General features: G+C 32.2%; 1 protein-coding gene across 1 annotated transcript; it reads left to right on the top strand.

Annotated features, from left to right (window-relative positions):
- Positions 1-5,382: 5,382 nt before the first annotated feature.
- LOC107798147 (glutamate decarboxylase) lies at positions 5,383-18,494 on the top strand. Its single transcript, NM_001325643.1, is given in 8 exon segments — positions 5,383-5,471; positions 6,271-6,475; positions 10,530-10,730; positions 15,239-15,453; positions 15,832-16,085; positions 16,537-16,589; positions 17,150-17,434; positions 18,116-18,494. Coding segments are annotated over 8 exon segments (1,491 nt in total). The 5' UTR covers positions 5,383-5,385; the 3' UTR covers positions 18,308-18,494.
- The last annotated feature ends 744 nt before the right edge of the window (positions 18,495-19,238 follow it).

The raw sequence follows: 19,238 nt of genomic DNA, 5'->3' as shown, positions 1-19,238 counted from the left end.
GACTCAAAAAGAAAATTTTAGATATTTTTATAACAAAATTTGAAGCTCTGGAACTTTCTAATGGAACAAATTAAGATAAAAAAGTAGTTATTAACGGTTTTCATACACTTTCTTTCCCCAAATCAGCGCCCGAGCTGAAGTTCTAATGCTAAGTTCTATAAATTAAATCGTAATAATTTTGACCAAAATTTTGTATTTGTATTAAAAAAATCTGTTCAACACAATCAGACATTTCTATAACATCTTTATATAACAGCAATTCACTATAAAATTTAAGTTTTTCTCGAAATTGATTTTTATGTATGTTATAATCTATGTTCTCCGTAACAACACTTTATTATAACAACAAAAAAATATCGAAACAAACAAGGGTGCTATAGAGAAGTTTGACTGTATGTGTAAATAATTTATTCACTCATTAAAGTGCCTTTTTTCATAAAAATTCAAAATTATAAATTCGCTTCTACCCCAACATAACTAAAAAACGCATCAATAATACAATACTCTTTGAATCCACCTCTGAATGATCATGACTTCTAACTAATCTGATTGTATAAATATTTTTTATATTATCAGCGCATAAAACTTAAACTCTTAAAAATATCATAAGAATTTAAGACGAACAACATCGCAATTGAAGGTCTTTTTCCAAGTACAATTAGTGATTTGACTGTTCAAAGTATCTCTTCAATGAGCAGTCGGCAACGTAGAAATGTCTAAGATTAACTTGACTTTCAATATAAAAATTATTGCTTTTTATAATTGTCTGGTATCCCAGAATCATTAATACGATAATTCAGATTCAAGTCACGTATAGGTGTGCGTCTCATGTCAACATTTATTTTTCATTACTACACTCAATCCTACTCTTCCGGTTAAGGATAGCTAGAGGGGTTCATCCCATAGGCGAAGCCACAATGTCGATTACGGGTTCGGTCGAACCCAGTAATTTTGGTTCAAATCATGTATTATCGTAAAATTTTCACTAAATATATGTAAATTATTTGTTTGAAACCCGGTAATTTAAAAGGGTTAGAATCCCGAACCTATAAGTTTGAAATTCTGGTTTCGCCTCTGGTTCATCCATCCACTGTACTTTCGACAGGTAAGCAATTTCAAATTTATTAGCAGAGCGGAGATAAAAGTCGAGCTACGGGTTCAGGCGAAATTAGTATCTTTTGCTTAAACAATATATTTGTGTTAAGAGATTTATTAAATATGTGTACATATTATATTAAATTTAGAACCCACTGCTTACAAATCATCATTCTAGAATCCAGAACCCATTCGACTTTATTTTTTTTACTTTTTATTTTTATTAAGTATGGTTCCCTTTATTGAATTCCTTTAATATTCTAGTCAATCATGATTCATGTGTGCATGTACACATATATACGCGTAAAGGTGTAAATTAATGACAGAAACAAGACAAAAAAAAAATACTATGAAAAAAAAAAAACAAAAGTCAAACATCCCTTTAATTGAACTTTAAATATGGATTTTTTCTCTCAATATTATGCTAAAATATAACAATATAAGAAGTTTACTATACTTGATTAGATGCAATATTAGAACACAATGTCAATAGAAGTATTTTTGTAAGACACAAAAATACGCATATCCTATTTGGCAAGAATTGAATGAAATATTCCAGAACCTTGTTTCTTTTTTTCAATTTTATAACCATTAACAATCAATTCACATAAAAAGAAAAAAGAAGAAATTTATAAAGGATATTAATAATCAGCCAATGCAACGGGGGAATTGAAAATATCCATACCGATATTTCTTACCTAATAATCTTTAATAAGAACCGAGTATTCTATCCATCTAAACTCAAGCGAATTACAAGAACGAAAAATGATACTTTATAGCCGCTTTTAAAATAATAGTTAAAAAAATATATATTTTTTGTATATGTATATATACATTATGTATGTTACATATAAAAATTATACAAATTTTATGCACTTTTTCGACTATTGACTGTAAATAGTTTCTAGAGCGAGGTAAAAGTAATAATACCCCTTATAAGAAATCACTTCATATGTAGTGGAATGATACCAGGTAGCCACTTCTAAGTATATTGTTTAAAATATATCCATATTTTACAATGTATTTAAAGATTAGTCAATTTCGCTCAAACTTGACGGCATCTTATTAAACCTCGAATTTCAAACTTTAGGACATCGTGTCCTAAAGTTCGAAAATTGTGTCCGAAAGCTCGAATCTTATATCTAGAATTTTAAATTAGTAGTTCAGAAATTCAGAAAACTTAGTCCTGAATTACGAATTAGCCGCTCAAAAATTCAGGACACTAATCCGGGTATGCCATAATAATTACATATTTTTCCTTTAGTGACTTGGCACTAGTCTCCTTCAATCAAGGCGTCAAGCCAGCCAAGTGGTGTCTTGTGTAAAGTGACTTCTTTAATTAAATTAAATGATAGTTTTTTTTTGTTTTTTTTTAAAATTTTTATATTGATAGGTTAGTATAAGGTTTGGATCATGTTCCTTAGCACTCCACCCCAGACCATAGTACATACAAATTTATTTTGAAAATTATTCCAATTATCCTTCATGTACGATCTTGTTACAATGGTCAAGGTAAATAATCCCAAATTGATTGAACTTGTTCTATCAATTAAATCCTTCATATTACTTGTGTTAGTATTATCAATTGAATTTGATATATATACAGCAGAAAGATATAATGGATGATATCTTTTTATCCATCTACTTTTCTTATAACATGGGCAACGATTTTTTTTTTTATTTAAAAAAATAGTTTGCCTTTTACTTTTGATTTTTTATTATTGCATTTTTAAGATAATATATTTATTTAAAAATAAAACAAAGAAAAGAAGTATGCAATAAAATATGATTGGTAGTTGAGGATATTATTTAATAATTAAAATGAGTTAGGTGGAGGAGCAAATTTAATTATTTAATGGTCCTTGTGGGATTCGTTCAAAATAAAATATTTTTGTATAGTATGTTCTTTAATTTATTTAGTATCCACTTTTCTTTTATTAAATTGAAAAGGGAGATTTGAAAAATCAAAATAAACACATAGGAAGGTGCCAGGAAGCTAACCTATCACCGACGTTTCCCTTTGCCCAAGGCAGTCACAATTCGTTTGATTAATTTTTTTTAAAAAAAATTTAATATTTGTTTTGAGACCCGATTAATTTGAATTCACTTTGTGCAGGAAAAATTCTCTAAGATTTTTTTTTTCGTTCTTACAGCTTAAATCTGAATTTTTTTCGTTAAATGTAGAAAATATTATTTTCTATTCCCCCATAATCCTTAGTGGTATTTCATTTGATTAACTACTTCTTGAAATATCAATATGAAAATGGGGGAAAATGTGCATATATTGGAATTGGACTTGTTATTCTTTTACTTTTATTTCAAATTTAATACGAAGTTTTTGTAACATTAAATATTCATGTATGACTTCATCCAATATTCTAGATTAGCGTTCAGACATATCTCTTTATCACGAAACATGGTCTTAAGTCAGTTTGGATTAATATAATTTAATTATCAAATTACTTTTAAGATATTAAATTCTTCAGAAATAAAAACTACATAGTTCAAGTATTCCAATTTTATTTATTTTTTATAAGTGATTAGCATATACTTTGGAGAAGAACATGTCCAGTTCACATTTATTTCTTCTTTAATAGGTATAACTAATAAAAAGAAAAAAAAATCATGAGTTGGACCAAAAAAAGAGTGGACAATTAACCAATTTATGCTGAGAATAAACATCAGAAAAATCTATGGAATAAAAACAGGTGTCACTTTGGGGAGGGCGAATTTGATGATTTAAAAATTTATTATAAAGTATTGCATCAATTTTATGCATAAAAAATTCCTCCAAAAAAACTTCATTACGTGTAAATTCCCTGCTATCAAAAATAACAAGTTGTTCTAACAAATGAGTAATAAGTTGGAAGTACATAAGCAAGTATATAATAATAATAATATATAAAATAAAAGTGATAAGTTAAAAAAATTGAAACTATACTAAACTTCTATTTTTGCAGCATCATTACAACTATTACAACTAATAAAGTTAAAGTCTTATCTGTTAAACTTTCCTTTAATAAATATAAAATTCTCATAATAAGTACTCCACTATCTTTATTCTGTTTTAATTTATCTAATCACTTTTTGAATGAGACTAACTCCTATATAATGACTTAGAAAAATCCAAATCCTCCAGCTTAACTAAGTTTCAACAAAAATTACAAATAGAGTCGGATCCAGGATTTAAATTCTATAGGTTCAACTATTAAAGATTTTAGCATTGACCCCATTATATTTTTAGATTTATGAGTTGATCATATCTACTATAGTTGTGATTTTAAGAATTTTTACATATAAATTTTTACTGCGCGTCAAAAATTATGGGTTCAATTGAACGCATAGGTAATGACATCCGCCCCCTGATTACAAAAGGTTGTAGGTGAGTGGTAAATAGTTATTTATCTTTAACCAAATATTTCAAATTCGAGATTTTGCTACGGTCTCAATTTTGGTAAAGAGTATTCTATTTCGAAAGTGGACTTTCTGGCATGAAACTGAATTAGTCGGGCTCCAAAAAGAATATGGGGCACCTTGTAAAAAAAGGTAAAAATAGCACGGTATAGCCAGTTTTCGGACTGGTCATTCAGAAATAGTCAGTGTTTACGAAGTCAATGAAAAATAGCCACTATTTTGCTGCAACAGAGACCGGTCCAGCATAATATACTGGAGTTGGGTGCACCTGTGTATGAACTCCAGCATATTATGTTGGACCAATATACTTTGCTAACTCCAGTATAATATACTGGAGACTGGAGCACCGGTGCTCCAAACTCCAGTATATTATACTAGACAATTATATTTGCTGGAACTCCAATATATTATGCTGGAGTTCTAGTGTACTTATGCTGGAACTCCATCATATTATGATCGAGTTCCAGCATACTTATCTTAGAACTCCGGTATAATATGCTGGAGTTCAAGCATACTTATGCTGGAACTCCAGTATAATATACTGGCGTATTTTCCGGGTTTTGAATAGTGTTTTCGTTCAAATTTATCTTTCCATGAAAGATGGCTAAATTTTGATTACTTTTGAAATTGTGTTATTTTTTAACACCATTTCTAAATCTGGCTATTTTTGAATTTCTCCCTAAAAAAAAGAGTGTAATTCAATAAAGTCGTGCCAGCTCTTCCACATAATAATTCCAAGTTTCATTATATTTATATATAGTGACTCTTCTTCTAAATTTCTTCTTCAAGAAAGGAAGGAAAATATCTCCTTATTTCCATTTTCTCTCTTGTTTTAGTCTCTGATCTTCTCCGTCGTACTACCACCACTACGCCGCCATGGTTCTGTCCAAGACAGCGTCGGAAAGTGACGTCTCCATCCACTCCACTTTCGCTTCCCGATATGTTCGAACTTCTCTTCCCAGGTACATATAATATGTCTCAATCTTAAATAAGTTAGAGTTAATTTACGTCGTAAATTCTTTTATTCCATTCTGCTTAAAGAATTTATATATTTTTCAAAAAAAATTTGATATTTTTTGTTGTTTGATTGTCAGAAAAAGATTATTTGAGGAATATAGGGAAAAGTCATTTTTCTTACTTTTAACTTCAGATCATTGTGTTGATCAACATTTAGACGTTACTATCAATATTTAATACTCATAATTTCACCAGAATGCTATTAATTTGCTTATATTATTATTAACCATTGATCTTTCACCCAATCAAACACTAATTTTTTTTCTTTCAGAAAATAAGTCCATTTTCCGAGAAACATTTTCTGAAAAATAACTTTCGTCGTACTAAACACACCCATCATCGCTGTTGTTACTATGCTTCTTTTCATTTAATATTGAGCTGAGGATCTTTGGAAATGGCCTCTCTACCTTTACGAGGTAGGAGTAAGATCTGCGTACACACTATCCTCCTCACACCCCACTTGTGGAATTTCACTACATATGTTGTTGTCGTAAACTAAACACACCCATCATCGCTGTTGTTACTGTGCTTCTTTTCATTTTTCATTGAGCCGAGAGTCTTCGAAAACAGTCTCTCTACCTTCACGAGGTACCCTCGTCAGATCCCACCTGTGAGATTTTACTGGATATTGACTAAACTCACCCATCATCACTTGCGCTTTCTTTTCCTAAGATTTTCTTTTGTATAATCTTGAAAATGGAGTTTCTTTTTGAACTTTTTTCTTTTGATTTTTTGGATTTTTAGGTTTAAGATGCCAGAGAATTCTATACCAAAAGAAGCAGCATATCAAATCATAAATGATGAGCTTATGTTAGATGGAAATCCAAGGCTAAATTTAGCATCTTTTGTGACAACATGGATGGAACCAGAGTGTAATAAGTTAATGATGGATTCCATTAACAAGAACTACGTTGACATGGATGAATACCCTGTAACCACTGAGCTTCAGGCAAGTCTCTCTCTCTTTTCTGGATTGTTGTGACGGAGACAGAATTTCTGCTAAAGGGGTAAAAAAAAAAAATTTAAAAGAAATTGTGACCGGTAGAATGTATCAAGGGGATTTAAAATATAAACTATAATCGGATTTTATTTTGTATTATACAGTGCAATTTTTTTGGTGAAGAGGGTTCGAGTTCCGCCCCCTAAATTCGTCCTTGGCTGATCGTGTTAAAAATATTATACACGGTCAAGTAACTTATAATAGAATTTAACTTATATACATCAATAGTGTAAAAAATATATTTACAATTAAACTTTGAGATCAGTGATCTTGAAAATAAAATAAGTTTATTACAAAAGATAAAGGTGATGTGACAGTGTGTGAAGAATTTTTAGTGTTTGTATATATTAGTTTAGCTCAAAATTATAAATAAATATATATAAAAGTAATAATTTGATAAAAATGATACTCCTTAATTTACTGATTTGTAAAAGATCTTTTATACTGTCGTCAATGTGTATTCTTCTTTCTCGTATTCTTTGGTAATAATAACTGATAAAATGGTAACTAAAAACTTCTAAGCTAAATTACACAAATTTGTAAAAGATATTTTACACCGAAAATATATACTAGTATAACTTGAATCTTCATTTTCGTTTTCTTTGGTAATAATAGTAGAATGCCTTGTTGTGACTTTTGCGTCACAAAAAGAAGAAAAATAGTACTGTTAGGTTTATTCTGGAATTTATTCATCTCTCAATGAAACTTTTCTCAAATTCAACAAAGTGTGTGGAACAGTAAAATGTCCCCAAAAATATCTAACTTTTTTTCTACTTTTAAGTGTAGCGTAGGAGAATAAACAATGGGCAAATAACAAATTTAAGTGGTACTCAAGCATCATAGGCCCACGTCTTTTTTTTTTTTTTGTTCCAATACATGCAATAATGCAAATCATGTCCTTGATATAAGTACTATAAATAAAATATCTTGGGACTCCCATAAACTTGACACAGGGGCGAAGTCGGAATTTTAAGTTTATGGATTTAAAATTTCAATCCTTTTAAGTTACTGCGTTCTAGTTAATAATTTATAAATATTCAATCGATTTTTTAAGTCAAACAAAAATTTTGGACCAAAACTACTGAAATCGATGCATACGCTCTTATTCCAAACACCCATCCAAAAAAAAAAGAAAGACAAAAAAGAAACATGCCATATATATAAGTTATTAGTACTTCCTCCGTCCAAGTTTTCTTGTCCACTATAAAAAATAGATATCAATTGTTATTTATCCAGTTCAAAAAATCAATGGATAATTTACTATTTTATACCTATTTTACCCTTGTTATTAAGTATTAGTACTTATTTCCAATTCATTTTCAATATATAATAAATAGGAGTAATATAGTAAAATTATTATGTTATTTATTATTTTTTAAGACGTGTGTCGAGTCAATAATAGACAAGTAAAATTGGACGGATAGAATAATAAACATCTATTGCATTTTGCTCATCCCCTACCACCTGTCTTTGTTCTACTTTAGTAAAAGATCTTTCACTTTACTATAGCATGAACCTTGCTAATCTTTTTCACGGTTGATAGTGTAAAACAATAAAAGTTACACCTTTCCCTCCCACCAAAAATATAAAATAAACATTGATTAAAAACTAAGGGTCCAACAAAAAATATAAAATAAACACTGATTAAAACTAAAGGAAAAACAAACATAAATGTAGATCCCTAAATCTTGGAAAGCTTTAACTAAATGCTCCATAATCTTCGATCTCGATACTTTTTAATGAGTTTTAATAAATCTTTCCGCGTCTAGTAGCAGCTCCTACACATTTTCCAAATATTAAAAACAAAAAGGGTTAGGTTTAGAAAGAGGAAAAAGAAAGATATGGACCACCTGAGTAGAAACTGATTCGGAATTTAAATTTAATCGATTCAATTTTTGAAATTATTAACACTAAACTTATTATACTTTAAATAATGTGTTCAAATTTAATATTTATTGAATATTAATGGTTTTCACATCTCAATTTAAATTTTGTGACAAAAATAATAAATTCAGTTGCACTCGTTGCTAAAATAATAATAAAAATGACAAAGATGGTTGGACTTGTTCCTCCTTTTTTTTTTTGGGGGCACCATAGAGAGAGTTGTACTTATTTTTCTCCATTTTGAGATTTTTTTTTTAATTATTATCTCAATATTTCAGATAGGGACATCCTTTAAAATGGACAAATTGTGGGGTAATGGAAAAATAATGTTGTTTCCTTTAATTTGTTTTTTTCCTTATGGTTTACTTTACCGACATATACGATGGCTTTTGCCATTCTTCTTTGGGTGGTAATATTAGTTTTTTAAAAGCGAGTTTAAATTAAATATTAATAGTTATTTTTGTAGGCGATTGCAAGTAGTTTAATTTTAATTTTAATTTTATGGTACTTAAAAAGACCTTAAAAAAGAAAGTTGAAGTTTAGGATTTCCATTTTTCCTTTAAAAAGGAATATTCTAGAAGCATTACAGTCGACGTAAAAAAATATTACTCCCTTCGGTCCACAATAAGTGATTTTTTGGCTTTTATTATGGTCCAAAATAAGTGATTTTTCCAGATTTCAAGAATGAATTAATTATTTGTTTCCTACATTGCCGTTGGAGTCAATAGTGTTGGAGTATGGTATGAGTGTTTATGTGAAGAGATAGTAAATGTTAATATGATCAATTTTATTGCTAATTAATATTAAAAGGTGAATTTCTTAATCAGTGCGAAAACAGTCGAAAAATCCCTTATTATGGACCGGAGAGAGTATTAATAAGCAACTGTTTTGTCTAATTTGGCAGTTGATTTGTTTAAACTAGACTATGATTTTGTGAAGTTTAAAGTCGTTTTCGATCTGTTTGAATTTGTTTCTCAACCTAGCTAGACGAACTAGTCTAACAAATGTCCCATAATTATATTTAAAAAAAAAATTCCAGAAAGTCTGATTTTTTGTTATTAAAGAAAAGTCAATTAGTGACTCCTGGCCCCACCACGCAAAGAGTTCAAATTTCTGAAAATTTGATTAGTTTAGTTAATGCATAAATTAATTAATGCATAAATTTTGACGGGGGATTTAAACTAAAGTGAATGAATGACCATATGCCACAATTTTTTAAGCAGATATTTTTTCCTATTACCATTTTATCCTTCACTCTGTGCTATTACTCCCTCTATCTCATATTATGTGTCGTGTTTTTTTATTACACGCCTCTTAAGAAATATTAATTAGGAAAGGGATTGGACTATTCTACCCTTATTTATGTCTTAAGATATAATTTATCTTCATTGAATATTTATTCTATTTATATTTTATCTTCATCTTCAAGAACAATTATTACTAAGGGTAAAAAAGGAAAAAAATATCAATTTTGTCTTGAACTTCTAAAATGATAAATAATTTGAGACAATTATTTTTAGTAACCATGACTGTTAATATGAGACGAAGGGTGTATAGCATAGGACTTTCTACCACCTGTGATCTTATATCCCCTTTACATATTATGTAAACTCATAAATTGTTTAATAACATTATTATTTTAATTTAAGTTATAGCCCCTTTACATATTATTTTATTATGCATTTTTATGGTACTAATATATCGGCTCCTGTTGCTTTTTTTGAGCCGAAGGTCTCCTGGAAACAGCCTCTCTACCCTTCGGGGTAGGGGTAAGGTCTGCGTACATATTACCCTCCTCATACCCCACCTGTGAGATTATACCGGGTTGTTGTTGTTGTTGTTATATATACATCAATACTGAACAAAAATTTTACACCTTCAGGCCAGATTTATCTATTGTAGCAAGTATATTGACTTATTTTTATATTGCAAATTTCACACTAAAAGGAAGCTTACCTACAAATATTCTTTGGGAGTATGAGTGACGTGATAATGAAAAATTTTCACAGACGATGTATATAACTTAAAATCAAAAATTATATCGACAAACTAAGAATACGTTTAATTTGTCAGAATTAAATAATTTTAAATCTTTTTATTTTTTTATTTTATTTTGCAGAATCGATGTGTAAATATGATAGCTCATTTGTTTAACGCACCACTTGGAGATGGAGAGACTGCAGTTGGAGTTGGAACTGTTGGATCCTCTGAGGCTATTATGCTTGCTGGATTAGCCTTCAAGAGAAAATGGCAAAATAAAATGAAAGCCCAAGGGAAGCCCTGTGACAAGCCCAATATTGTCACTGGTGCCAATGTCCAGGTAAGATAAATCTATATTTTTAGCCGCTCCTAAAAATTAATAACCGACGAAATATATATTTGTTGGTATGCATGTTATATATACATATCTAGTAAATGCAATTAGTTTCAGCCGATCGGTTAATTTTGTATTTTGGCCAATGTTAGCCTATCATGGATCTTTACACAAATAGCCGATTGAATTCACTTAATTATTTGGGATAATCAAACCTTCAACAGGTATTTAGGAAAGGACACATAAGAGCTCTCGTAACATGACAAAACTCGTGATAATTTTGTTGTTCCTTCTGTACTTGTAAATAATGATTCTGGAAATTAGAACGTTAGCTTATAAACGTAAATATAAATAAAACAGAAATTAATTCGAGCCCACTGAATTCACAGTGTTTCCTTAAGGAATTTAATCCCCTCCTAGTACCCAAGGTTATGGATTATTTCCTCCCAGGATAGAACGAATTACACACTGGTGTAGCGGTACTTCAAACCCCAGTGTTTCAGCGAACACAAAGTTCCGCAGCAAATCACACTTATGGATGCTTTGTTTGTAGTTAAAAATAATGCAGAATAAGGAGGACAGTCGAATGGAAATTCTGAGAGGAAGGAATGCAAAGTATAGCCAATGTTGAATTCTTACTGAAGAGAATATCAGATTGCAATTCGTTTTTCCAGTGTATACGCAGTGTATACAGAGTGTATATCCAGTATATACAGAGTGTATATTTAGTGTATACAGAGTGTTTTGAGTGTTTTTTCCGATGTGTTCTTCTTTCTCTCCAACTTATGCTCTATTTATAGCAGTTATTTGAGAGAAATCCGCCCCTCCATGGTGCAAAGGTGTTTGGCAAAGGTGCAAGTTCCTAAACCCAAAGGACCGAAAACAGTTGATTGTGTTTTCATAGGATATGCGACTAATAGTAAAGCATATCGATTTCTGGTTCATAAATCAGAAAATCCCGACATTCATAATAATACGGTTATAGAATCAGATAATGCTGAGTTCTTTGAAAATATATATCCGTATAAAAAGGAATGTGAGTCGATTGGTGAAGGATCTAAACGACTTCGGGAAGAAACAAAAGAAAGTACATTTAATCAGGGGGATCCAAGACGTAGTAAACGTCAAAGAACGTCTACTTCGTTTGGACCAGATTGTGGTGCAAATTGGATCACCGGTTCAACTGATTCGAAGTCCACAAGTGGATATGTATTCACTATTGGTGGAGGAGCGGTATCTTGGAAGTCGTCCAAACAAACATGTATTGCCCGCTCTACAATGGAGGCTGAGTTCATAGCCTTAAATAAAGCCGGTGAAGAAGCTTAATGGCTCCGGAATTTCTTGGAAGACATTCCATTTTGGCCTAAATCGTTGGCACCAATATGCATACATTATGATAGCCAAACAACAATTGGAAGGGCTGGGAGCGTTATGTATAATGGTAAATCTCGTCATATACGGCGAAGACATAAAACCGTTAGGCAACTTTTCTCTAGAGGAATTATCACAATTGACTATGTAAAGTCAAGTGATAATGTGTCGGATCCACTTACAAAAGGCCTAACTAGAGAGGTAGTTGAGAAATCATCGAGGGGAATGGGACTATGGCCGAGAACAAGTCATTGTGGCGGTAACTCTACCTAGAAGACTGGAGATCCCAAGATCTAGGTTCAAGGAGATCAAACAAAGTCATTAATGACGGTTCAACATTGTCAACAAATATTTTTAGTCCATTCTCGTGATGAGACAATGTTCAGTACCAAGGATAAAACATTAAGGCTTTTTAATGATTTCTAAATTTAATACAAGGTATATCAAATAGTGTATCTAAGGGATGACACGTTTAGGAATCACCTATGTAAGTGTGAAGTATTAGCCGCTTCAATGAGAATTTTGCAAGGCCAATTCCCTACGCACTTATGAAACCAGGCGGTGTTCATGGCTGAAACGAACACAACAATGAGAACCAAAGACGGTTAAGGGATTGATTGTGTGACTTATGGTTGTCTAGGTATACACTAAAGTTCGACGGTTCAAAGATATCAAATCTACCGATTGACCGAGTATATCCGACATAAGTTCACTACGGAAAGTTCAAAGGGAAACCTACTTATCCAGATGCAATTAATCCTTGTTTGCAAATTACACAAGTTTTTCATGCATACTTCCGTGATATAGCCATTCCCCATTCATGTGGGGGATTGTTGAGTTTTTGTTTAAGATGAAATAGTCTTAAAATTAGAGTGAATGGAAAATGGGATTTGGATTTGGATTTGGATTCGGATTTGGTCAAATGATCGATCGATTGATTAATTTTTTGGACCAAATTTATTTGTTAATAGTGAATATTAACGTGATATAATCCGTGTTTGTAACGGATGTTTTCCAATCCGTGTATTGTATTGCAACACTAAGCAATAAGCAGCCTAGTGCACCTCCCACAATGGTGCAAGTGCTCCTCCCACCAAGCAAGTGTACATTCCACCATGTAAGTATTTACTCCATGATAGCCTACTGCTTGTTGCACCATGGAGGGGGAGGATTTCTCTCAAATAACTACTATAAATAGAGCATAAGTTGGAGAGAAAGAAGAACATATCGGAAAAAAACACTCGAAACACTCTGTATATACTTAATATACACTCTGTATACACTGGATATTCACTCTGTATATATTGGATATACACTCTGTATACACTGCGTATACACTGGAAAAATAAATTGCAATCTGATATTCTTTTTAGTAAGAATTCAACATTGGCTATACTTTGCATTCCTTTCTCTCAGAATTTTCATTAAATTCCTTAAGCTTGTTGTTCCTTCTGTATCCTGTACTTGTAAATAATGATTCTGGAAATTAGAACGTTAGCTTATAAACGTAAATATAAATAAAACACAAATTAATTCGAGCCCACTGAATTCATAGTGTTTCCTTAAGGAATTTAATCCCCTCCTAGTACCCAAGGTTATGGATTATTTCCTCCCGAATTACACACTGGTGTAGCGGTACTTCAAACCCCAGTGTTTCAGCGAACACAAAGTTCCGCAGCAAATCACACTTATGGATGCTTTGTTTGTAGTTAAAAATAATGCAGAATAAGGAGGACAACTCAGAAGTCGAATGGAAATTCTGAGAGGAAGGAATACAAAGTATAGCCAATGTTGAATTCTTACTGAAGAGAATATCAGATTGCAATTCGTTTTTCCAGTGTATACGCAGTGTATATGAAGTGTATATCCAGTATATACAGAGTGTATATCCAGTGTATATAGAGTGTATATTAAGTGTATACAGAGTGTTTCGAGTGTTTTTTCCAATGTGTTCTTCTTTCTCTCCAACTTATGTTCTATTTATAGCAGTTATTTGAGAGAAATACGCCCCCTCCATGGTGAAACAAGCACTAGGCTATCATGGAGGAAGCACTTACATGGTGGAATGTACACTTGCTTGGTGGGAGGAGCACTTGCACCATTGTGGGAGGTGCACTAGGCTGCTTATTGCTTAGTGTTGCAGCACAATACACGGATTGGAAAACATCCGTTACAAACACGGATTATATCACGTTAATATTCACTATTAACAAATAAATTTGGTCCAAAAAATTATCAATCGATCGATCATTTGACAAAATCCAAATCCAAATTCCATTTCTCATTCACTCTAATTTTAAAACTATTTCATCTTAAACAAAAACTCAACATAATAATACATAAATTATGCATGTATTATCTATTCAGCGGTTATTGTTAATTTAAATGGTAGGGTGGTCGGCTATTTGGGCTAATTCTTCTTTACTTTTCTTAGCTGATATACATAGATTATACATTAATTATACAAATTTTTACATCCGATGCAATCAGTTTAAACGGCTAGGTGGATGGCTATTTAGATTAAAACTCCTCTAATTTTATTAAATATAAATCATTTTTGTTACCATAAGTGTATTTAATATGTTGTGATAGATAATATATCTTACTTTCTAGGCTACTAATTCAATTTTTTATGGACTGTCACCTGTATTTATCTTTTATAGCCTGTTTGGCCAAGTTTCTTTTTGGCCAAAAGTTTTTTTTTTTTTTTTGCCAAAAGCACTTTTAGCCAAAAATTGAGGTGTTTGGCCAAGCTTTTAGAAGGAAAAAAGTGTTTTTGAGGAGAAGCATAAGCAGTTTTGGAGAAGCAGAAAAAAGTATCTTCTCTCCAAAAGCACTTTTTTGAGAAGCACTTTGGAGAAAAATACATTTAGAAGCAGTTTTTTAAAGCTGGGTCAAACACTAATTGCTGCTCAAAAGTGCTTTTCAAACTAATTAGCCAAACACAAACTGCTTCTCACCAAAATTACGTTTGAGAAAAGCACTTTTGAAAAAAACACTTCTCAAAATAAGCTGATTTTTGCAGTTTGGCCAAACGTTTAAATTTTTTTGCACTATCGTGTAGAGAAGTTAAACTCTATAAAACACATGGATTTGTTTCCAAAATTTAGGAATTGAGAGTGCTAATTTTGTAATTTTAACAGGTGTGTTGGGAGAAATTTGCAAGGTATTTTGAAGTGGAGTTGAAAGAAGTAAAATTGAGTGATGGATACTATGTGATGGACCCTGAGAAAGCTGTGGAAATGGTGGATGAGAATACAATTTGTGTAGCTGCTATCTTGGGTTCCACTCTCAATGGTGAATTTGAAGATGTTAAGCGCTTGAATGACCTCTTGATTGAGAAGAACAAAGAAACCGGGTAAGTCACGATTTCGTAGAGCTTTTTGGTTGTTAAGTTATAGTGTCGACCGAATAATATCCAATAATTCCGACCTTTCTGGTCAATGGTGAATACGTGTTTGTTCAAATATCTTTTTTTTTTCCTTCTCTTTGTATGAATATCACAATAGAAGGGGAGTCTTGGAGCAACAGTAAAGTTATCTCCGTGTGATCTACAGATCACGGGTTCGAGCTATGAAAACAACCACTAATGTCTGTATTAGGATAGGTTGTCTACATCACACCCTTTGTGGTGCGATTCTTCCCCGAACCCTGCGTGAATACGGAATACTTTATGCACCGAGCTGCTTTTTTATATATGTAAATATCATAATATATAGTTGATAATTTGTAACAGGTGGGACACTCCAATTCATGTGGATGCAGCAAGTGGTGGATTCATTGCACCATTCCTTTATCCTGAGCTTGAATGGGATTTTAGATTACCATTGGTGAAGAGTATTAATGTGAGTGGTCACAAATATGGTCTTGTCTATGCTGGTATTGGTTGGGCCATTTGGAGGAATAAGGAAGACTTGCCTGATGAACTTATTTTCCACATTAATTATCTTGGTGCTGATCAACCTACTTTCACTCTCAACTTCTCTAAAGGTATAATTCCTTCATTACAAGTCCTTAAATATGTGCTTAATCCAAGGCGAACTAGGATTTGAGGTTAATGAGTTATGGACTTGTCATCAAATCCATAACTCGTCAAAATCGAGTTCGGATGATGCCATTCTCTTTTTCTGAAGGGGAACTTTAGAGCAACGATAAAGTTGTCTCTATGTGACTTATAGGTCACGGGTTTGGGCCATGTAAGATGCCGCTAATGCTTGCATTAAGGTCAGTTGTTTATATTACATTCCTTGGGGTATGGTCCTTCCGCAAACCCTATGTGAATGCATGATGCTTTATGCACCAAGCTGCCTTTTACTATCATAAAACATATGATGCTCTAATTAGCTAGATATATATATTTCTAAGGCTAAACATTGAAAAGTACCACTAGAGTCATATCACTAGCCTTACAAATCTAATCATTTTTGCTATTGTAATGCAGGTTCTAGCCAAGTAATTGCTCAATATTACCAACTTATTCGCTTGGGTTTTGAGGTAAGTTAAGATTAATTTTGTTATTTTCAATGGAGCTATGGGCAGGCAATTGCTATCATTACTTCTAAGTTCTATTAGTACAATTTAATCAACTATCAATTGCATAAAAATACGAGTTTAAATTATATACATCATCATTCTAACTAATTTTTACACTATCATATTACTTTTATGTGTTATATCAAGTAACCAGTCTTAATTTAAAGATTACAAATCTCGCATTTTATGGTGTCTAGCCTATGGATATCTTTTGAATGACCTGATGTAAGAAACTTGAACTCTAAAAATAATATCTTTTTCACAAACAACACACTTTAAATATACTCTTTACAATCTGAAATTTCCGAAAGTGAAGCCTCGGCGTAACTGGTAATGTTGCTACAATGTGACCAGAAGGTCACGGGTTCGATCCGTAAAAACAGACTCTTGTAGAAATACAGGGTAAGGCTGCCTACAATAGGCTCTTGTGGTCCGGCCCTTTCCCCGACCCCACGCATATCGAGAGCTTAGTACATTAGATTTTTTTTTCTTCACAATCTGAAACTTCTATGTTAAAACAGGGTTACAAGAATGTTATGGAGAATTGTCAAGAAAATGCAAGGGTACTAAGAGAAGGACTTGAAAAAAGTGGAAGATTCAATATAATCTCCAAAGAAATTGGAGTTCCATTAGTAGCTTTCTCTCTTAAAGACAACAGTCAACACAATGAGTTCGAAATTTCTGAAACTCTTAGAAGATTTGGATGGATTATTCCTGCATATACTATGCCACCAAATGCTCAACATGTCACAGTTCTCAGAGTTGTTATTAGAGAAGATTTCTCCCGTACACTCGCGGAGCGACTGGTAAGTATCGTTACGCCTCAGTTCCAAATAAGTTGAAATTAGACTATATAAATCGTTACTTCTTCATTTAAACGAAAAGTTGTGTCTTACAATGAAAGGACATTTCAACCCATGCAAAAGTTTTAAAAAAAAAGATATTCTTGTCTTGGCATCTATTATCAAAATATCTTTTTTCTTTTCCTCCAAAAAACACTTCTTTTCTTTCCAAATTATGTACTTAAAAAAAAACTTGAAATATGTCATGCTTTACTAACCAAAACTCTCCACTATTTCATTAGCACAGAAATTTGAAAGACTTGTCACTTGTTATATTTACTAGAAGAATTAACCCTAATAGCAGCTCAGTCGACCACTTAAATAAAAAATAATCAGTAGATGAATAATATATGCATAATTAATATACAAAGGCTATTTGCATTCAATCCCTTTGTGTTTTTTTAATCGTACTTTAAATTTTAGTGGGCGTTTGGACTTAAGAATTGTAAAATTCCATTAAAAAAAAGTGAACTTTTTTTGAAGTGAAAATGATTTTTAAAAATTAGAGTTGTGTTTAGATATTAATATAATTTCGGTTGTTTTTGAATTTTTTGTGAGTGATCCGAGTAAAAAATTTTAAAAACAGCCTGTTGGAGTTTTTCAAATTTTCGAAAAATTCTAAAATTTATTTTTCCGATTCAACAGGTGATAGACATTGAAAAAGTCCTCCACGAGCTAGACACACTTCCGGCGAGGGTCAACGCTAAGCTCGCCGTGGCCGAGGCGAATGGCAGCGGCGTGCATAAGAAAACAGATAGAGAAGTGCAGCTGGAGATTACTGCTGCATGGAAGAAATTTGTTGCTGATAAGAAGAAGAAGACTAATGGAGTTTGTTAATTTAATTTAACAAAATATGTTTATAATATGATGATTTATGACTACTAGCAATATTGGTATTGCTTGTTTTTATATTTGAATTGTTGGGTCTTTTGAGTAGTACTTGAGGAGCTAGCTATTTATTGCTAGTGCAAAACTGGTTGATTTTGGACTATATTATTGTATTATTAATCCCAATTTTCTTGTGTTCTTAATATGTTTTTTTTTGTCAAGCAACAGCAAGCTCTTCTTTTTTTGCGAAGCATTGTTTATCATGCATTTGATTTAGAAAAAAGTTCTAGAGGTTTTTCGTTGTATCGCTTGCGAGGCCGAGACCTATGCCAAGGGTGATGTGCCAATACAATGCCGCAAGTAGAGGTTTTTCGTTGTGTCGCTTGCGAGGCCGAGGCCTATAGCCATTTGTCGTTCTTGCAACATTTCAAAAATAACATGAAGACTAACTTCCTGCTCTACCCGAGCCAGGGTGTTTTGAGCTTCATGTTGGTCCACACGTTGTATGCTATCATTCGTGCAACTGCAGAAGCGGCCAAGCCAAGGAAAGCCAGGAGCCACAGGTGCGGGAGAAGGAGCACACCTGCGTGACCGCAGAAGCGGGTATTGGACTGCAGATGCGGAAAAGGGCGGATAAGTGAAAACGGTAGATGCGGTTGCGAGTGCTTGAGGTCTTCTTGCTTACTCAATATGATTTTCTTTTATTACCCTATATAGAAAAACTTGTGATCGATCCTTTATATTCAAAAATTATATACATTGGCAGAGGTAGAAAAGTCCAGATACGAGTTCAGGTTGAACCCAATACATTTTACTCAAACAGTTTATTTGTATTATGAATATCATATAGTATTAAAATTTTAACTTAACTATTAGAACTTAAAAGTCAAGCAACTTGGATGTCTTTTGCAATTCCAATTAAGCCTTTGATAAAGACAAA

The sequence above is a fragment of the Nicotiana tabacum genome, chromosome 13 (assembly GCF_000715075.1).
Source record: "Nicotiana tabacum cultivar K326 chromosome 13, ASM71507v2, whole genome shotgun sequence".
Classification (NCBI taxonomy): Eukaryota; Viridiplantae; Streptophyta; class Magnoliopsida; order Solanales; family Solanaceae; genus Nicotiana; species Nicotiana tabacum.
The sequence above is the reverse complement of the archived record's forward strand: the minus strand, read 5'-3'. Positions and strand labels throughout refer to the sequence as shown.